This window comes from Sinohyriopsis cumingii, chromosome 12 (genome assembly GCF_028554795.1).
Source record: "Sinohyriopsis cumingii isolate HCF-2022 chromosome 12, ASM2855479v2, whole genome shotgun sequence".
Classification (NCBI taxonomy): Eukaryota; Metazoa; Mollusca; class Bivalvia; order Unionida; family Unionidae; genus Sinohyriopsis; species Sinohyriopsis cumingii.
The window spans coordinates 17,718,108-17,736,960 of NC_142972.1; the positions used below are offsets into that span (position 1 = coordinate 17,718,108).

The 18,853-nt window shown below is 35.1% G+C and overlaps 2 protein-coding genes across 2 annotated transcripts in view; both read right to left on the reverse strand.

Annotated features, from left to right (window-relative positions):
- The window catches only part of LOC149786038 (E3 ubiquitin-protein ligase rnf213-alpha-like), a 269,011-nt gene extending 264,017 nt beyond the window's left edge, over nt 1–4,994 (reverse strand). The window contains exon 1 of the mRNA XM_089978107.1: nt 4,471–4,994. Coding sequence (XP_089834233.1) covers nt 4,471–4,878 — 408 coding nt within the window. The 5' untranslated portion in view covers nt 4,879–4,994. The remainder of the gene's footprint in view (nt 1–4,470) is intronic.
- A 29-nt stretch (nt 4,995–5,023) lies between these two features.
- The window catches only part of LOC149786039 (E3 ubiquitin-protein ligase rnf213-alpha-like), a 48,647-nt gene continuing 34,817 nt past the window's right edge, over nt 5,024–18,853 (reverse strand). Inside the window, exons 10-13 of the mRNA XM_089978108.1 lie at nt 15,008–15,200; nt 7,998–8,315; nt 7,371–7,389; nt 5,024–5,036 (exon numbers count right to left, since the gene is read on the reverse strand). Of these exons, the coding sequence (XP_089834234.1) occupies nt 5,024–5,036; nt 7,371–7,389; nt 7,998–8,315; nt 15,008–15,200 (543 nt within the window). The remainder of the gene's footprint in view (nt 5,037–7,370; nt 7,390–7,997; nt 8,316–15,007; nt 15,201–18,853) is intronic.

Below are 18,853 nucleotides of genomic sequence, written 5' to 3' on the forward strand. Positions count from 1 at the left end.
ACTAAAAAACAAATCTTTTGGTAAGATCCCACATTGATATGGGCATGCATCTAGCAGGAGTATCGATAAGAAAATTTTCAACAGGGCCACCATAGTGGTCATATTAATGGTCAGATTTGGTACCATTTTCATTTTGGACCATCCAAACATCTCAAATATTTTCATCAGAGACCCATGTCAATATGACTCATTCAAAAGGAATAGTGATATAATTTTTAAGATGGCTGTCATGGCACCCATACTGGATGCCAGATTACAGATTAGTAGCATTTCACTTGGGAACAACTACACATTTTAAGAAGTCTTTGAATGTACACTTTTCAATGATATGCCCATCCATTCAGGAGAAGTATCAATATGTAGCTTTTGGGTGGAAAAATTAATTTTAATTAGGTAATACTCATTTGCTACAACTGCATTTGTTTTCTTTCTACCACCCACCCACCCTTTCCAAACCAAATGCCCCACCTTCCCATTAGTAATTGGTGTGCCAGAAAGAAAAGAACATGATACCAGTCTGATTCCTTAGTTGCAGCCAACATAGAGTATATTCCCCATTTCATTAGGACCAAGATAAAAGGATGCAAGAATGGGATGGGAGGCAGGAATTTGTTCAGTAGTAGCAGGTAAATATTATAAAATTAAAATGAGTTTTACATTTTAAATTACCCCTTCCCCAGGCCAAAAAAAATATATATTAAAGCAATAATATGTTACCTGCTGCTACTGCATTTCTTTTTAATTTACCCACTAGGATGGATGTCAAGTAGGAGTGTTTTGAATGAAAGTTGGAAGATGATTCTGTCACAATTGTAATGTAAACAATAAGTGCCTTTGCTCTGGTGTGTCCAAGATCAAAGGTAAAGGGATGAAAAGGCAAAGCAATATATTCAGAAGGTGGCTTGCACTGCATCATTCAAAAATTGAGTGATTCCAGTAGGCCTAACATGCAACAATGACCCTAATCTTATGGGGTTTATTTCTCCTGAAAGAATGGCCCCTATCAGTAAGGGACTGAAAAGATCTTTTGACGCACAGTCCATATGGAAATAGTGGCTGCTGAAATACCAGCGGAACCCCTTGAGAGAGAAAAGAGATGATTATGACCTTTCCTCCTCTTTCTAGCGGAAGCCACATAAAACTTAAGACCCTCACTAGGCAAAACAGCCTATAATGATCATCATCAGCACATATACTACTGAGATTGGGGATCTCAACAGAAACAATAGCTACTAGAGATAGCTGATTTTTAGCCAAAAACCAAGGTTGGCAAAGAAGTGAAAACTGTCTCCAAGTTACCACTGAAGCACAAAACAACCTTTTCCACTGACAAGGCACAAAAATCACTCATTCTCCTTACTGATGCTAAGGAAAGAAGAAAGACTATCTTAAGGGTAAGGTTCTCAAACAAAAGCTTCACCCAAGGTTAATAAGGGGGCTTTGCTATGATCAAAAGAATACAAGAAAGGTTCCATCTAGGCATTAAGGCATGAAATACAAGTCTCTGAAGCTCAAGCTACAGGATGAGATCAGAAAGGTCAGGCCCCAACCCAACAGCAGAACCCATAGAGACCTTGAAAGCATTAGCAAGCACTGCTCTATAGCATTTAATGATACAGAACATTCTCTTTGCTTGAAAAAGAACAGAAAAAATTTGCAACTACATAATGCAATGAAGATAGAATCAACACATTCCTACTGTACCAATTATAGACAATTCTCTACTTGGCATTGTATAATTGGAAGAAGACTACCTCTGAGCCTGGGTGAAGCAGTTGCAACCTTGCCTGAAATATGGTCTTTGTAGATTGATGACCCAACTGTGAAGGTGGCGAATATGTGGATTACTGTGTAGAGGAGATGCTTTTGTTGCAACAGTAGGTCCTTCCTCTATGGTAATCTCCTGGGCAAGTCTACCAGCAGGTTGAGTGGATAGCTGAACCACAACCGTTGGGGCCACAGGGTGGCTAACAGGATGACTTGAGACATTCAGATCCTGACTTACTGGAGAACCTGTGGAATGAACCTGAAAGGTGCCAAGGTGTAAGCATACTGATGATCGCACTTCAGACTGAATGTGTCCACTACCCATGCCCTATGACATGGCACTGGAGAAATATAAAGAACAAGCTTGTTGTTCAGTCTCACAGCAAACAAGTCCATCTGGTGCAGAGACTGTTTCATGGGGACCACACTGCCTCCTCTGGACAGTCTGTCCGCTATGATATTCCATTTGCCCAGGATATGGCAGACCACAAGAGTGATATCTGATACTGTCCATGAGAGGAGGGTCCAGGCTTTCACACCAAGAGAAAAGCATGTGTATTTTACTGATGTCTGAGGAATGCTATAATCAACATGAGGCAATCATAATACAACAATGCCTTATGAGGCTGACACTCATGTAGGGCTAGAAAGAATGTCTGTATTTCCAGTTCATTGATATGAAGGAGACTACAGTCCCTGAAGATTTACCCCTTCTGACTCCAGGTGAGCACCCCATCCCAATTCTGATTTATCTGTGTACAGAAAGGAGTCAGACTTCAGTCTGAAACCAGTCCCAATCTAGCCACAAACCAAGATGGTGATGAAAATTGAATACCAGAGAAGAGCCAAGCTGATAATAGGCTCTTGTGTGTCTGCAGTTTGACAGAAACAGAAACTGGAAAAAGATGCAAATGAAGTCTCTCTAAGGGGACTCAATCTATAATTATATCTGGGAGAACATGAGCCCTTCACTGGTTGGTGAGGAAATTCATCCCTATGGTACAAAGTCCTGGAAACATAAGATCCTAATTCTCTAGGATGTGGATCAGACCCAGATGAGTTACTGTCAAGCAATAGGTCCTTCATGAGCCCTGGTATCAGCTAGATATATTGGCTCCCCAACCTCCACTACCTGGCACCATTAAGAGATCAAGCAGGGAAATGAACCTGATATCTAGAGGTGGAACAAGCAATCAAAGGACAGAAGAGGGAACATCATTCCTTCTGCTGTATGGCAGCTTCCAAACCCAAAGAAGACTCAGAGTAATTTCCCAAACCATCACTGAGTGTTGGAGCAAAAGAGTATCTTAGCAAGAATGTACCCTACAAAATTTCTTCAAGCCAGAGCGAATCCTAGTTTCCTCAGCTCCAGATGGCTCTGGTTGAATGAGGTGATAAACCTCATTTCATATATTATCAAGTCCAGATTTACTCTACCTCTTTCACCTGATCCAAACAATGGAATGAAGTAGGGGACTGTAATGGAAGGGAAGGGTCTGCCTCAGTCTGTTTTTCCAGGAACTCATTTGAGTCTATCAGAATTGAAATGGCATCATCATCATGAAATTGCTCTCAAGCTGAGACAGGACTCTTCTTCCTGGTTTCCATCTCTGAAAACGGACACCATAAAACAGCAGGATTGTTGTTCCATAACTGTTCATGGTGGGCAATGGGACAATCCCTCTGATCTTCCCTACTTGAAGAACATGATTACTGATCCCTTCTCAATGATGAAAGGCACGAGTGATGGCTTGCCTCCAATTTGTTGGCAAAGGCAGAAGGGGGTGTAGATCTATGGCCTGTTTCATCTGAAGTACCCTGAAATCAAGTTAGAGACATCCATGATGCCATGGAGAAGAGGAAGACTCACTGCTGAGTATTCTGTATTCTTGATATGAATAAGGAATCTGACTTGGGTCATGTTGGAGAGGTGGGGGCACTCAAATTACTAACTGAAGGAAGGAATATTGAGCTTGGACTGGGAAATGCAATGCAACTGCAACAGGTAACATATTACTGCTATTATAAATAAGACTTTAAAGGTGTTTGCAGTGAGATCTATATTTGATGTCCAAGTGGCACCATTTTCATTATGAACCAAATAAATAACTAAATACTAATAATAATATTAATAATGATAATAGAATACCATTTTCATGTAGGATCAACTCAGCAGTTTATAATATGTAGTGATAAAAAACTTTTTGTGCCAATGGACAACAGGCCATCACAAACTCTTCTGGTCTATGACCACTAAAGCTAAACATTGAAGAAGCAAAGTAATTTGCCAATATCCACATCTTCAGGTAATGACAATGATAAATGTATTTACCAAATTACATGGTAATCAATGAAAAATGCAGGTTTAGGTGTGCTCATGAAATTTTTTCTAATTTTAGTAATGGTGGCCACATCTGATAGCAGAACAGCACAATTTATGCAAATCTAAAATCATCCTATGACAGGATGCTTTCTGTCAAATTTGGTCCAATTCAGTTATCAGTTTGGAGAAAGTTCTTCAATGTTTTTTTTATATATTTTATTAGTAACTGTGCTATATTTGATGGCACATCACCATCATTTGCAGAAATTGAAAACAGCCTCATGCCAGGATGCTTTCTGTCAAACTTTCTTTAAAATCTGCCCAGCAGATTTTGAGAACAAGGTATAAACAGCAATTGGAAACAAGTTAAGAAAACCTACCACTGATGCAATTGCCTTGATCACTTTAAAGTCACCTCTCAATTTGTAGGCTGTGGCAACATTCAATATGGTCTCTGCTCCATGAAAACATGCCTCCATCTGACGAAACTGGGCTAGCTGCTTTACTCTTTCCCGCCCATGTTCTTCTGGAACATTTATCAAGATCATCTCTTGCACCATTTGGTCATAATCTTCCTTGTAAATATTTCCTAGATACCTTTCCATATCAACAAACTGGATCTCACCAGTTACAAGTTTCTGAGTAATATCCTTCATTTTGGAATATACTGGTTTCCAAACATGGTCATACAATTCATCAAAGGTTGCAGCCCTTGATGTACGTCCAGTTTCTCTCCACAGCTCCAAGAATATATTACCATTGTTTGATGCATGAAGAGGTTCAAGCATACTGATAACTTTATCACTGAGTTTGAATGCTGTTATTTGTGGCTGAAATTTGTCTGGTGTAGTGTTCTCAACAACAGCTGGTTGGCAAATGTCTTTAATACAAAGGTCATTCTTTTCATCAAGGTTTTTAATAATACTGTCCAACTCAGTACACTGAACTGAAAACAAAAGAAAAACAGACAATTAAATGTAAATGAAGCAGATATATCAGCAAGTGAGGACTTAAAGAATACCTCCATTAGAGTAATTTTCATTAAAGTACACCCATCTTAAAAGCAAAGACTTGAATGGTCTTCTGGCCACGATGGTTTCTATCAAGTTTGGTCAAAATTTATTCCACAGTTTTAGAGAAACTATTGTTTAATTTTTTTAATTTATTGTTTTAATTGTTCTGTAAAACACCAAACAAAGATGCTTTCTGCCAAGCTTGATAAAATCCCGTTCATGTTTTTGGATAAGTCATTTTTTTTTCTATATTTAGTAATGGCCACCATCTTTAATGGTGAATCAGTATAATTTGCATAAATTTGAAATGTATTCATGCCAGGATGCTTTCTGTCACTTAAGATCAAATTCTGAATTCTGTTTAGCAGTTTTTGATAGGTCTTTGAAGGTTTTCTTATATTTAGTAACGATGACCCTATCTGATGATGGATCAGCATACGGTCTTCATTCCAGGATGCTTTCGGTCAAGATTAGTTAAATTCTTTAAAGCAGTTTTGGAGAAAAATTGTGTTTAAGACTATTATGTTTTTAGCAACAGACTTTTCTCATTTTAGTAACTTAGGCCACATTTGACAGCACATTTTGTACCAAACAATTTAAACAAATTTAAGGGTCATTACATCTGGATGTTTTTTGCCAAATTTGATCCAAGTTTGTTGAGCAGTATTTGAGAAGTCTTTCAAGAGTTTGTAATATTTGTACTAACTGCATCGATTTTTGACCACGGATCACGATCATTTCTATCAATTTGAAATCACTCCATGCCAAATTTGGTAAAATTTATTAGTGGTACTTGAGCAATTGTTGTTAAATGCACAAAACATGACACCACACATGAAGAAGGCCATACCAGAAGCTCTACTGGCCCTATGGAAAGGTGAGGTAACAAAATCAGTTAAATACCTCAAGAAATATTTATCTGACAAGGCATTCTAATATACTTATGCACCACAATGTCTAGATATGAAAGACATGTGTACCAAGTTTTATGCAGATGCAGCTTTTTCAAATGATTCAGGAGATATAAAAGACAGAGAATTAAGAAGTTGGCACATTTATTCACAAAAACTATTCTTTATGAAATACAGATAATTAGCTGTTAATATATCAAAGGCATATCACCATGACCCCATGGCAGCTATAGGAACTAAGGGAATGATATGATGTTATATATTTAAATAGACATTGGGGTCTAAAACTTTAACAAACAAATAGTAGCTTTCCAGAAGGCATGAAGGCTCCACTATGCTCATGTTTTGGTTTGGAAAGAAAGAAACTTTTAAAAAATCTGGTAGCAAAGGGCAGAAGAAGTAGGTCAAGTAATGCTTGAAGCAGAAATATTCTATCTGATGTTGAACAGGTGGGGTGTAACTTTATAGTTTTTATGTTTTGTCCTTGTCAGAACTGGATTTTCAGGACTATGAAAGTACATATGTTTTGCAATATCAGTGAATGAATTTCTTTTCAAATAAAAAATTTCACAATCTACATGTAGCCCAACTCACAAACATGCAATTTTGGCATGACGCAATTAATGCAATCCGGTTTCCATCACAACATTGCTGACAGAAAATAGTAACTTGTTTTCTTTTAACAGTGTGCACTAAGTTAAAAATTATGCAAAGTGTTTTAAAATTTCTTCATGCATTAATAGATATTTATACTAATATACCTCTGTAATGGCATTGGTACATGATAGGTATTAACATGATAGATGTAGGCTTTTTCAGTGTTCAAAACGGCACTGATAGTATTATGCTTACTTGAATTTTTGGTGGTGGACCATTTGAAACACTATAATTTCATCCAAGCACTGCACAATTTACATATCTCTTTGCCATGTCTTGGAACAATATGCAAACTGAGCTGCAGGAAGAATTTTTTAACACATTTGTTTTCCTTTTAATCTTCATTTGAAATACTGTTATTTGATAATACAGAGTTAATTACAACAGACCTATAATTGGACAGGCTAGTGCTATCATAAGTTGCTTCCTTCCTATTAAACATTATATGCCCACTGCCTAGCAATTACAGTTATTGCCAAATCCTTCTAATACTGATTCTGTTAATCATTTTGAGAACTGTTATACAAAAGACTTTTTTAAATTTTCAATTACAGCATAGATTGACATCACAATGTTTAATAAATATGATACCAGCATGTAATATTTATAGGTGTATGCAAAAATACACAATTGTGCACTTGTCTACAACTGACATCTACTTAGCCACCTGAAACTGTAATGCAAAACCTGCATACTAACTGGATAAGGCTCTGTAAAGCTATAATATAATATAATATAATATAATATAATATAATATAATATAATATAATATAATATAATATAATATAATAATAAAATTAACATTTTTTATTATAATGGCCATACCAAGGTAAATAACTTAGGACAATGGTGGTATATGTGGAAAGGAATGTATGGAATCATAAAAAATTCCAACTATGAAGTGAACTGAGTGAAATGGTGTTCAAATATTGAGTGGGATGAAAATAACTGAATGGTGTCCTAATTATTAACCAAGTATGTAATCCTGTGGCCAATACTGAAAAGGGAGAAAGTAAAACTCATGATTATATCATATTCCTGATCTGCAGTGAACTGGATAAGAATTATTTTTGAAAACACGAGATGGAATCAAATCTTTCAGCAAATGGTATCCTACATATTGACTACATGGCCCCACCCAGGGACTTGATCCATGTGTAGAAGTACTCAAATCCTTGGGCAATTTAACTACAATGTTTTATCAATTTCCACACAAGTTTTTCGGAGATATGGGAACAAAATGATGAACAAAGTGTATCACAATATTTCCCATAAAAGCATCCAGATGAAAACAAAAGATATTTTCTAATTTAAGAATTTTCATACCAGAAGTTATATGCTGACACAGATTAACCAGAGTTGTGATATATTTCTTTTGTGTATGGTAACTGTCCACCTCTTTCTGTCGAACCTTCAATGCCTTGAAAACATTCAGTTTTTTCCCTTTCTTTTCATCAGATTTTTCAGACATGATCATAGTAAGTTCCAGAAATTTGTCTTCTGCTTCTTTGATAATTTCAAGGTCTCTGAAAGTGATTGTTCCATCCTCCAAAGCACTTACTCTTTGATCTATCACAGATACGGCTTGAGTTAGTTCAATATTGCAGGTCTGTGATAGAAGGTACATTTTCTTTTCTTCTCCAGCTGTAAAAGAAAATCTAACAATCATTATCTCGCTTGCAATAAATGTTAACACTTTAGCTGAATGTAAGAACCAGTTCATGTGTACTTGCTCCAGATAATTTAAGAGATGCATGTGTTAGTTAAAAAGAATGGAAATTAGTTTTATCTGTAAGTCTGTTCCATTTAAACACACATGGTACCCAGGGAAGGCAGTTTTTTTAAAATATATGCCAGGGTACTTTGATTTCACATAGTTAGTATTAAAATGATAAGAAAATTTTAAATTGCATCTCTAAGTGAGTATCACACTTTAAAATGCCTTCCCTGGGTCCCATGTATGTTTTAATGGAACAGCCCTAAGCAACCAGTATCTTAATTAGTGTCCAATTAACCACAGAAAGTAGATCACTCCTAACCTACTTTTCTTGTCTGACACTGCTTAACCTCCAGATGCACCTATGGTGCATGTTTGGTGGAAATAGGTTAAAAGATGTTGAATTAGATCAAAGACACCATGTTTAAGAATGTTCAAAATCCTGGAAGAGGTCACAGTGACCCAGGTTTGATGTGTGAAATGCTTTCATTCAAAGTTACCCTCAAAGTGTATGTTTTGTAGCAAGATGCAAAAACATAATTAGTTTGAGTCAGACAAAACTGCAACAAGTATTATTTAATCCTGAAAAGCAGGTGAAAGTGATCTAATTTTTATTAAGCATGCATGCTTATTCCAAGATATAGACGAAATGTATATTTCATGTCAAAAGATGTAGTGGACTAAGCATAGATGTTGCATCCTGGATAATGAAGATTAAGGTCATTTTTTAAATAATTATTTGGAATCAATCATGGAATGATGGTCATGAGAAAGTGACACACTGAGTGTAAAACACTTCCATCCTGATATGCACTTTTATTGTAAGTTTGATGGGAAAGATGAAAAGTATTGAAATCTGAACCTAGACATGATTTTTAAAAACTTTAAATCTTAAAAAGTCACATTTTGGTGTATGACATATGCTGATCTCATCATGCTCATACAGGGCAAGTATTATGTGCATAATTACAATTCTTTATTTAATGAAGGTAACTCAGTTAGTAATAACCAATCTTCCCTGAGACCTATACTGTGCAAAGAATAACTCAAATAATTAACATGCACAAATCCTCATGAATGATGTGCAAATAATTGGTACATATACAAATTAACCATTTAATTCAACCATATTAATCTGTACTGCTTTAACATGCATGACAAAAAAATAGAGCATGAACATGACATGAAGTACAGACATAAGGTTTCAGTCCACCTTTCACAAAACAAGAATTTCACATATACGCTATTAAACTGGAGTAAAAACTGAAACAATAATTCTTTGTGTACAGGTGATACAGATGACATACAGTTGTATATACAGTAATAATTTGTAGAATAGTGATATACTGTGATTCTGTTTTATATAGAAGGCAATTCAATTTATGTTAGCCTCTGCTGCAATACACAAATGAGACTGTAACTGAACTTTGGAGACCAATAATAGTTACATAGCAAACAAGACGGTTGGTAGGACATGGAAGCACAGTGCTTTTTTACAAAGGACACACCAAGGCAGCTGACCCAGGCAGGCATTGGTGGGTGTTGAGTCTGTGACCCTTGGATTACAAGTGTGATGGTCTACCAACTTAACTACTGTAGCTCATTTCAAAAAGGAAAAGGCACTGGACTTACAGTTCATGCACAATTTTCTATTTATTTAAATCCTCAAAAGGTCACAGTGACAGGTTTTTGATGCACAACTAATGGTAATTCCAAGATGCAGCTACAGTGCATGTTCAATATCAACAGATAGAGTAATATTGGATTTACATCCAGCACAAGGAGACAGGAGACACACATCGACATGTGGACTGGCAATTGATGGAGTGACAAAGTGAATCCACACAGTGACAAATTGAATCTATCCAATTCTCAAAGCTTGGGTAAAAATAATTCAGTGGATACTTAACTACATTTATACCATATGACTGTATGAATAATAAACTGTTTGTTGAAAGATAAATTGTTTGAATCGAGCTTCCATTCCAAATATTCACTAAATGTTAACAGTTCATGTAAACAATACCATTCTTTGCAAATTTGAGGGAATATGACAAGAAAGTGGATTTCATAGTGCTATCTTGGATTCATAAACATACAAGAGTAAAAGATCTTATCACTGAATCATTGCAATGACCTGTTAATATTACATGGCTTTTTTTAACAATGATTCAAAATCACTATGTAAATCAAACTGCTGCTGAATTTTATTACAGTGTTAGGACTCTACGGTCACGAACTAAGTAACAGAAAGAAGCGAAACAAACAACTTTTGTAAAACTTAACAAACAATTTAATTATCAAGTTATAAATAAAAATGTGAGAAGAACTTACTGTATTATGAAATGATATCCAAAAATAATCCTGATAAAATTCTATAAAAGTCCAAATGAAGAATAAATTTCAAAACTGGAAATGTAACAGGTCTGCAAAGAATCATGACACTGTCAAATGGTGGCATCCAGAACTCATCTGAATAATTCACAATACTTCTAGAATAACATTAAAGTCCAAATAATGAGCGCTTTCTATTTCACTGAACAGTCCAAACAAATGTTTTTCCTCTTGAATCATATCTAATTACAACATAAGACACATATGCAGACTTACAACAGGAACACAAGAAATGAGGATGACTCCAAAATAGGAATGAATCTGGTTGCTCAGTTCTCTCTTTATATACACTTTCTGTTATGACTATATTTCACAACATACTCCATGTGACCAATCTTACTAATCAATTTATCTCGAACTTGGCTATTCATGCGACCTAGCCCAACCAATGGGAAGTTATTTTTTCTTCTAGAACCATCCAAACCCCAACTGCCAATGAGAAATTAACCCAAAGTTGTGATTAAATCTTATTATTTAGATTATTATTAGCAACTGTCAATACATATTTATAGATACTACGTAATTTTATGTTTTTAATAGACCATAGTCATGTAGGTAAAATCTAACTTAAGATAATTTGTACAATTTACAGCCATGAATAAAAAAATTTAAAAAATTAGATAAAAGTCGTGTACCAGGAGTTACAAAAATACAGACATACATAACAATAGTCAGCCCAAAAGTACTTACAAAATAGTTGGAAAAATGTGTTTCCTGTGCAGATCAAAATTAAAATGAAGCAGCACATCCAACTGACCAATGATTACCAAAAAAGTCTGGAGGACCATCACACACCAAATCATGGAAGTATATGGTCCAAAGATCACTACCATTAGGCTTGAACATAACTGGCATTATAATTTATTTGAAATTAATGAATACTGATGAGAATGGGTGGCGTGTATATCAATGATCACTGACCTGACTCCAGCCTCAAGGCTAGGGTACTTTTGTCAATTTTGGTCATATTTTGTTTTCTTAACAAAAAATCTTTTAAAGGTGTTTTTATTTTGAACAACAGTAGCCAAATTTTATTATGGATCTGCATCATTTGTAACTGCAAACATACATGATACCCTGCTAATATAAGCTTAGTCATTTTACTGTATTTTCTACAGTATATATTCAGCATAAATGAAAACGTGCAAACAATGTTCCAACAGTAATCCTTTTCCCAAAAATTTAAATGATCCTGCATGTAGCTACACCTGTTGTGGACATGATTATAAGATATGAAACCTACTTTTTGTGAAGAAAGGATATGGTGCACATTTAAGTAACAGTGACCTTGATATTGAATATACACATTCTCAAAACAGTATGTCTTTTGTGCAGCGGAAAGGACACATACAATGTTTTATATAAATGTGCTGTGTAGTGCTGAAATAGTGTCTAGAAATTAAATGAAATGGTAAAACTGAATTTCAGCATATGCATATTATCTAATTTTTCCAATAAGAAATAAAATAAAGGTAAATAAAGACTTTATAATTCACAGGCCGATTAGACCTTACAGAGGGATCTTTATTACAGTCTCTTAGTCACATTATTATTTGATAACAAGCTTCCTTACTTGATTTATTCTTAGGCAATACAGGGTATATATCATCACCACCAGCAGCCCAGCAGATGTCAAGTGAAGTGGCATTCCTAATGCTTCACCTAATGCAGAACCTGGACGTTTTGATGGAATTATTATCCACAAATGACATCGTATTGAAAGTCTGCAGAAGGAACTAACTAGACGACAGTAAACACATCAATCTTGCTTTTCTTTCGAATCAGATTCATCAATGACAAAGCTAGGAAGAATGATCCCCGATTACTTAAGCATGTCCACTTTGTTCATCCCAAACACTGCCATTAACATGAAATGTATGAGGTTGATATCATAAATATTGCCAATGCCTATGATGACATTTTTTTAACATAACTACAGCACTTACTCGTCAGGTAGCAATTGCCCTGCATGACTACAAAATCAAAGTGAATTGGGCTGTAAGAGACCAGGTAGTAGTAGTTGTTGTTGTGAGGTTTAACGCCATTTTTCAGCACACGATAGGCTATACATGGCGGCCAGTATTAACGGTGGAGGAAGAACCCGGGAAAACCCCGGAAAGAACCACCGACCCACGAGAAGCTACTGACAAGCTTTCTCATATACCCACATTGGCTGAATCCGAGACTCGAACCCACGCAGACAGAGGTGAGATGGCAGTGATCCGTAACGGAAAGCGCATTAGACCACTCGGCCACTCGGGGCCCCAAAGAGAGACCAGGTACTGATTGGAGGATGGAACACAACCATCTGACATCTGCAGTTCTGTTGCTAACCCCCCACCAATTTTTGCCCACAAAGACCATGTACTGGCTCACCCATTGGGAAGACTGATCACCAATGATAAATGGGTAGGGATAAGTGTTACTGTCCAAGACAGAAGCTTGATCAAAATGAACTATGTAATAATTTAAATTCCACGTGAGGCTGTACCAGAACTACTTGCCTTTACTCAGATAATTGTAGAAAGTATAGCACAAACAATGAGACAGCTAATTGCTGAATGAACCAAAATCACATGTTAATACCACTCAGAAGACAGCACCTGAGAAGACTCAACAAAATCTGACATATGTTCATACCACACATGTACAACCCCACCAACACATCCAGACTGTAGCTTGAATTAATTCTCCTGATCAGAACTTTGTTTATTATTTATATACAGGTCTCAAACATGGTTTTGACACCAGTTACCAATAAATGAATAAAAAACCTTGCTCACTCTTGTAAAACAGCCAAACATTGTGGATGATTTACTGGAAAAGGACTGCAATAAAGGCTTCATGTTACAGAAGGTAAATGTAAAAAAATGAAAAGACTTATTACTGACCTGTCATCTTCCCATGCTGACTGTTGACATTAAGGCATAAATCACCTTACTGACAAAGGCTCCCTAACTTACATTATGATTCATAATGCCATTCACATTTTTCAAAAGTATGGTATCATGTGTGAAACAGGTATTTCATATGCTTTTAAACAAATTTCTATTACATCTTATCAATCACACCTGTTTTATAAGAAATGGAAGGGACAACATTAGTTGTGTACAACTTCCATTTATTGTTATTGTTATGGGTTTAATGCCATTTTTCAGCACATGATAGGCTATACATGGCGGAAAATATATTTGGTGGCGGAAGAACTCAAGAAAACACTGGGAAGAACCATCGACCTACAGGAAGCTAATAGCATGCTTTCTCACACACACATCTGTTCAGTCCAAGACTCAAACCCACATGCAGAGGTGAAATGTGAGTGACCTGTAAAGGCAAGCACCTTAGACCACTCAGCCACACAAGGCCCTACTTCCATTTGGATCACAGTGAATCACAGTGAAATTTGTTTGATACCTTATCTCATGCCATTCCTTAAACAGCCAAACATATTTATGGTACTGATATTATCTTTCACCTTCTCCATAACTTTCTTAAAACAGATCCTCCATTTGAATGTGGATTTGCTTACTTGAATTTTCAACAGATTAAAGATTTCCACTGCTCAAAGCAAGACCATTGGTCATTCAACAGTTTGGAATCTTTAGGAAAGAATTTTGATTCCGAGAAAATGCAAGCCCCTTACAATAGATCAAGTTAAACATATTGTGGATTACATAAAAGAAAGAAAGTACCCCCAAAGTGAGAACTGCCCCAGTTACAAGACCACTTCAAAAATTTTGCTACTAGTGTTATTTTACTAGGACATCCAATCTGATGAATCCTTCTATTTAATTCTTATTCCCTTTTCCAAGAAATGAGTTGTAAGAAAATTTGGCATGTTTATCCCAGAAAAATATATGAATATTTCGCATTTTGGAACAAAGTGAAGCAATAAAAAAAAATACAGAAACTTTATAGTATTTATATAAAATATAGAGATCATATGAAGGCCCGTGTAACAAGTACAGACACAAACTGACATTTCAGTTTATTTAAAATATTCAAGGAAATAATTCTTTGAAGCGAAGATATGAAAGTAGTTACAATACCTTTAACCCATAAAACGATATGCCATTAAAAAATCAGTAAAGAAGCTGTAGCCTGATTTTCCCAATTGTTCAACAATAAGGTAGTAGGCCTCAGACCAAGAGAATGGCAATAATTTTGCACACTGGTGTACTTATGTTTTGCAGATAAGACAAAACTTAGTAAAAAAAATGCTTACAGAACATTTTGAGGAAGTGTGAAAATGGTGTCCATTTGAGGATATGGTGTAGAATAAGTCTGTCTGCCACATCCTTCCTCTTCATTGCACCATCCCATGCACTTTGAAACAGATCTGAGAGGAGTTTTCCAAAGCGAGTTCTTTCATGGTCTCCAAGCTGTTGCATTTGAACACTATACCCAGTTTCAATTGCCTGTAATAAATGGAAATGATTACATATTTATAAGCTAGATTTGGCAGGATTACTGCAAATGACACACAGTATGCCCTTCCAATGATATTTCTCACTGGATGACTAATAAAGATAACAGACTTTATTGATTTTCTGATGACTGCTTAGCAGAAGGCTTATCTCACACAGAGTTGAGATATATTAAAATGTACTTCATTCATATTATGTACAACAAAATACATGAAGTAATCAGATAATTTCACAGACTGGAGGCCAAAAAAGCTATAAAATTATACTTTGGGTTAAAAAGAATGTTTTATATTTGTGCTTAAAAGCAGCAAGGGTTGCAAATAGCTTAATATCTTAAGGTGAGATATTGTAGATTAAAACACCATAGTATGTAAAACCCTTTTAGACATTTTAGTCTTGTGCTATTGGATACTAGCTGATGTTCAGTAGAATAATGCATGATTTGACTATGAAACTTCAGAGACAGGAGTAAAAGTATTCAGATAATCTGGTGCCAGGTTGTTTTGAACTTTGTAAAAATGGACTGATTCCCTGTATTTTACTCTATATAAAAAAGATAACCATTTGAGGTTTTAAAATAAAGTTTAGGCTCTAATAAACAGTAACAAAAGAAAGAATGAAAACAACACGTTTTTAAAAATTTAACAAATAATTTATTTCCCTGGAAAAACACTGTAAAAAAAAATAAATAAGAACTTACTGTTTTAAGAATCAAATCCAAAAATAATCCAAGAATATTCCACAAATTAAATGTTAGAAGTCCTTGTAATGAAATGATATAATGAATTTTAGTTCAAGCCCCAACGAAAAATCCGAGATGGAAGGCAATGACAGATACTGTAGCCTTTATTATACAGATGTGTCTACAGTTCTTTTTTGATCCACAAACAATATTCCGGTGATTGATTTTCCAAATAAATTTAAATAAATGTCTTTGTCCAAGAATTCTATATCAGCACTTAAATATTTCCAGGAAAAAGAATTAACATTTTAGAAATCCAAATAATTTGAATAAAAATTAAAATGTAACTCCAAATTGGTCACAAACACACACTTTCCAGTTTAAAAGCCCAACTAAATAATTTCGCTACAGACAGGGTATAAAACCTGAATACTGCACAATTTCGGAAAACCCAGAATTGCTAAACAGATACATATATAATGATGTACTCTCAGTATGACCTTGATAAAAACCAATCATTTTACTCCGAGAATAAAATACAAATAAAAAGTTGTTTACTTGTCTCAGAGATTTCTAAATCAAGGTCGGGAACTAAGTCAAAAATAGAAACAGTGTTTCTATTATTAGGTGTTTTTGATTAGTGTCAAGTGAAACTGAAATTTCTGGAAAATATAAAATTCCTAGTAAACAAAATTACATTACTTTGACATGTAATTAAAATAAAAAGATTTAAAAACTTACAAACAATTAAATTAAATCAAATATACATAACAGCAGATCTAGAATATTTTTTTCTAAGTTTTCTAGCCTGATTCTTTTGCAGGAGATGATTGCATTTTAAAAGAAAATGATGAAGGATACTGGCACAATAATCCAAAATAGGTAGAAATGTAAAACAAAACATTTGCAAAAGATAATGCTTGGTTTTGGTTTTAAAAAAATGAAACATACCATTCAAATGTTGAGTGTAACATTCCTTTCTAACTTTGAACAATAATAAGGACTTGTATTATTTGAATCTGTATTCAAATTTCAGCAATTTTACTTCCATGAATTCTGGATGGTGTATCAAATAGTAAATTTAGGACAAGTTTATTTGCCCTTTCTTGAATTTTCTGGATTTCTACAATATTGCTATGAGTTGTATTTCCCCAAACTGTGCAACAGTAGCCCATAAGAGAAAGAATCATTGCACTGTAGAATAATTTCCAGTAGTTGACTGATTGATAACTTTGTATCCTAAGTTTAAAGATAAATTCTTGACTTCACTATAGACCAAACACGTTTCACCTGTTTGCACCAGTCTAGATTCTTATTAGCAGAACTTCCTGAAGTTTTTTCTGTATCAACCTTTTCACTTAGCTAATCTTCAATATAGAGCTCAAGACTTGGAATTCTGTTTACCAATCATCTTTGTCTACTTCAAAACAACAATGCCATGGTTTTCAAGTCATTTATATACATACTCAGTGAGCGCTAATATTCAACTTGATATAAATCTTCACCAAATTGTTTCTTCAGCATTTTAACAAACGAATCAGATTTATGTAAAATGGTATCATCAGCACAGAGAACAGTTTCTGATGTTGAATATACAGCAGCAAGTCATTGATATACACAATATTAATAATACAGGACCTAAATAGATCCCTGTGGAACTCCTTTGATGAAGTTCATCAGGTCCAATTTAATATTACCAGCAGGTATTTTGAACCATGGGAGTGATAAGTGAAAACATTTGTACTTTTCAAGTTTCCATGCAACTGTGATATAGTCACTAAATATGAAACCTTCTTATGATCAATGTACTACATAGTTCCAACCCATTATCCACTGTCCATAGCAAACAACTATTCATCAAGTTAACACAGACTGACAGTTGTTCTAATTAATTGCTGCAGGCAGTGTTTTTTAATAAACCCAATGTTATATTACAACCATCCCATAAGAAAGAGTTGTGACAGCAAGATTTTCAAGCCAGATACCATGGCCTTCATTAATCAGCTCTATTTTTATTTAGGTCCATCATACATCTTTTAGTGAACAACCCATGTAGCTATAACACGATTTTTATGATAGCCAAAATAGCAGCCAATCTGTCACTCTAATTATCACCATTTTCATTTATGAACATCTGCATATTACGTGAAGTCTTTTAAAGAAAACCTGATATGGATGTAACTATCTGTTCAGGATGAGCAGTGATAAACTGATTTTCATGATGGATACCATGATAGCCATGTTGGAGGTCTGATTAGCATCATTTTCATTAATGATCAACTACATGTATCAGCAGAAGTATTTATATGAATACACAACATCTATACAATCAAGAGAAGGAGAAATAACATAATTTTCATGACTGCCATCATAGCATCAATACTGTATGCTCAAGGAATACCAATGTCATTCAGAACAAAACAATATATTATAAGAAGTCTTTAGCAAAAAACTCCATGTCAATATCACCATTCAGGATGAGTGATAATAAGATTTTCAAGGTTACCCTTCAGGATGAGTAGTCTGCCTGCAGTGGTTTGAGTCTCGGATTCAGCCATTGTGGGTATGTGAGAAAGCTTGCCAGTAGCTTCTCGTGATGGTTCTTTCCGGTGTTTTCCCAGGTTCTTCCTCCACCATTAATACTGGCCGCCATGTATAGCCTATCGTGTGCTGAAATATGGCATTAAACCCAACAACAAAATCTTGATGAGTAGTGATAAAAAGATTTGAAAGATGGCTGACATGATGGCCATGATAGAGGTTTAATTGGAGAGATTTTCATTAACGATGAACAACATATATCATGGGTGGTGATACAAAAATGTGTTCACATGAAGGAGAAATAACATGGTTTCAAAAAATGACCATTATAGTGGTCATACTGCAAGTTTCAATGGGCACTATTATAATTCAGGAACAGCTAGATACAACTAGATATCATAAACGTTTCTTCAAACAGTTC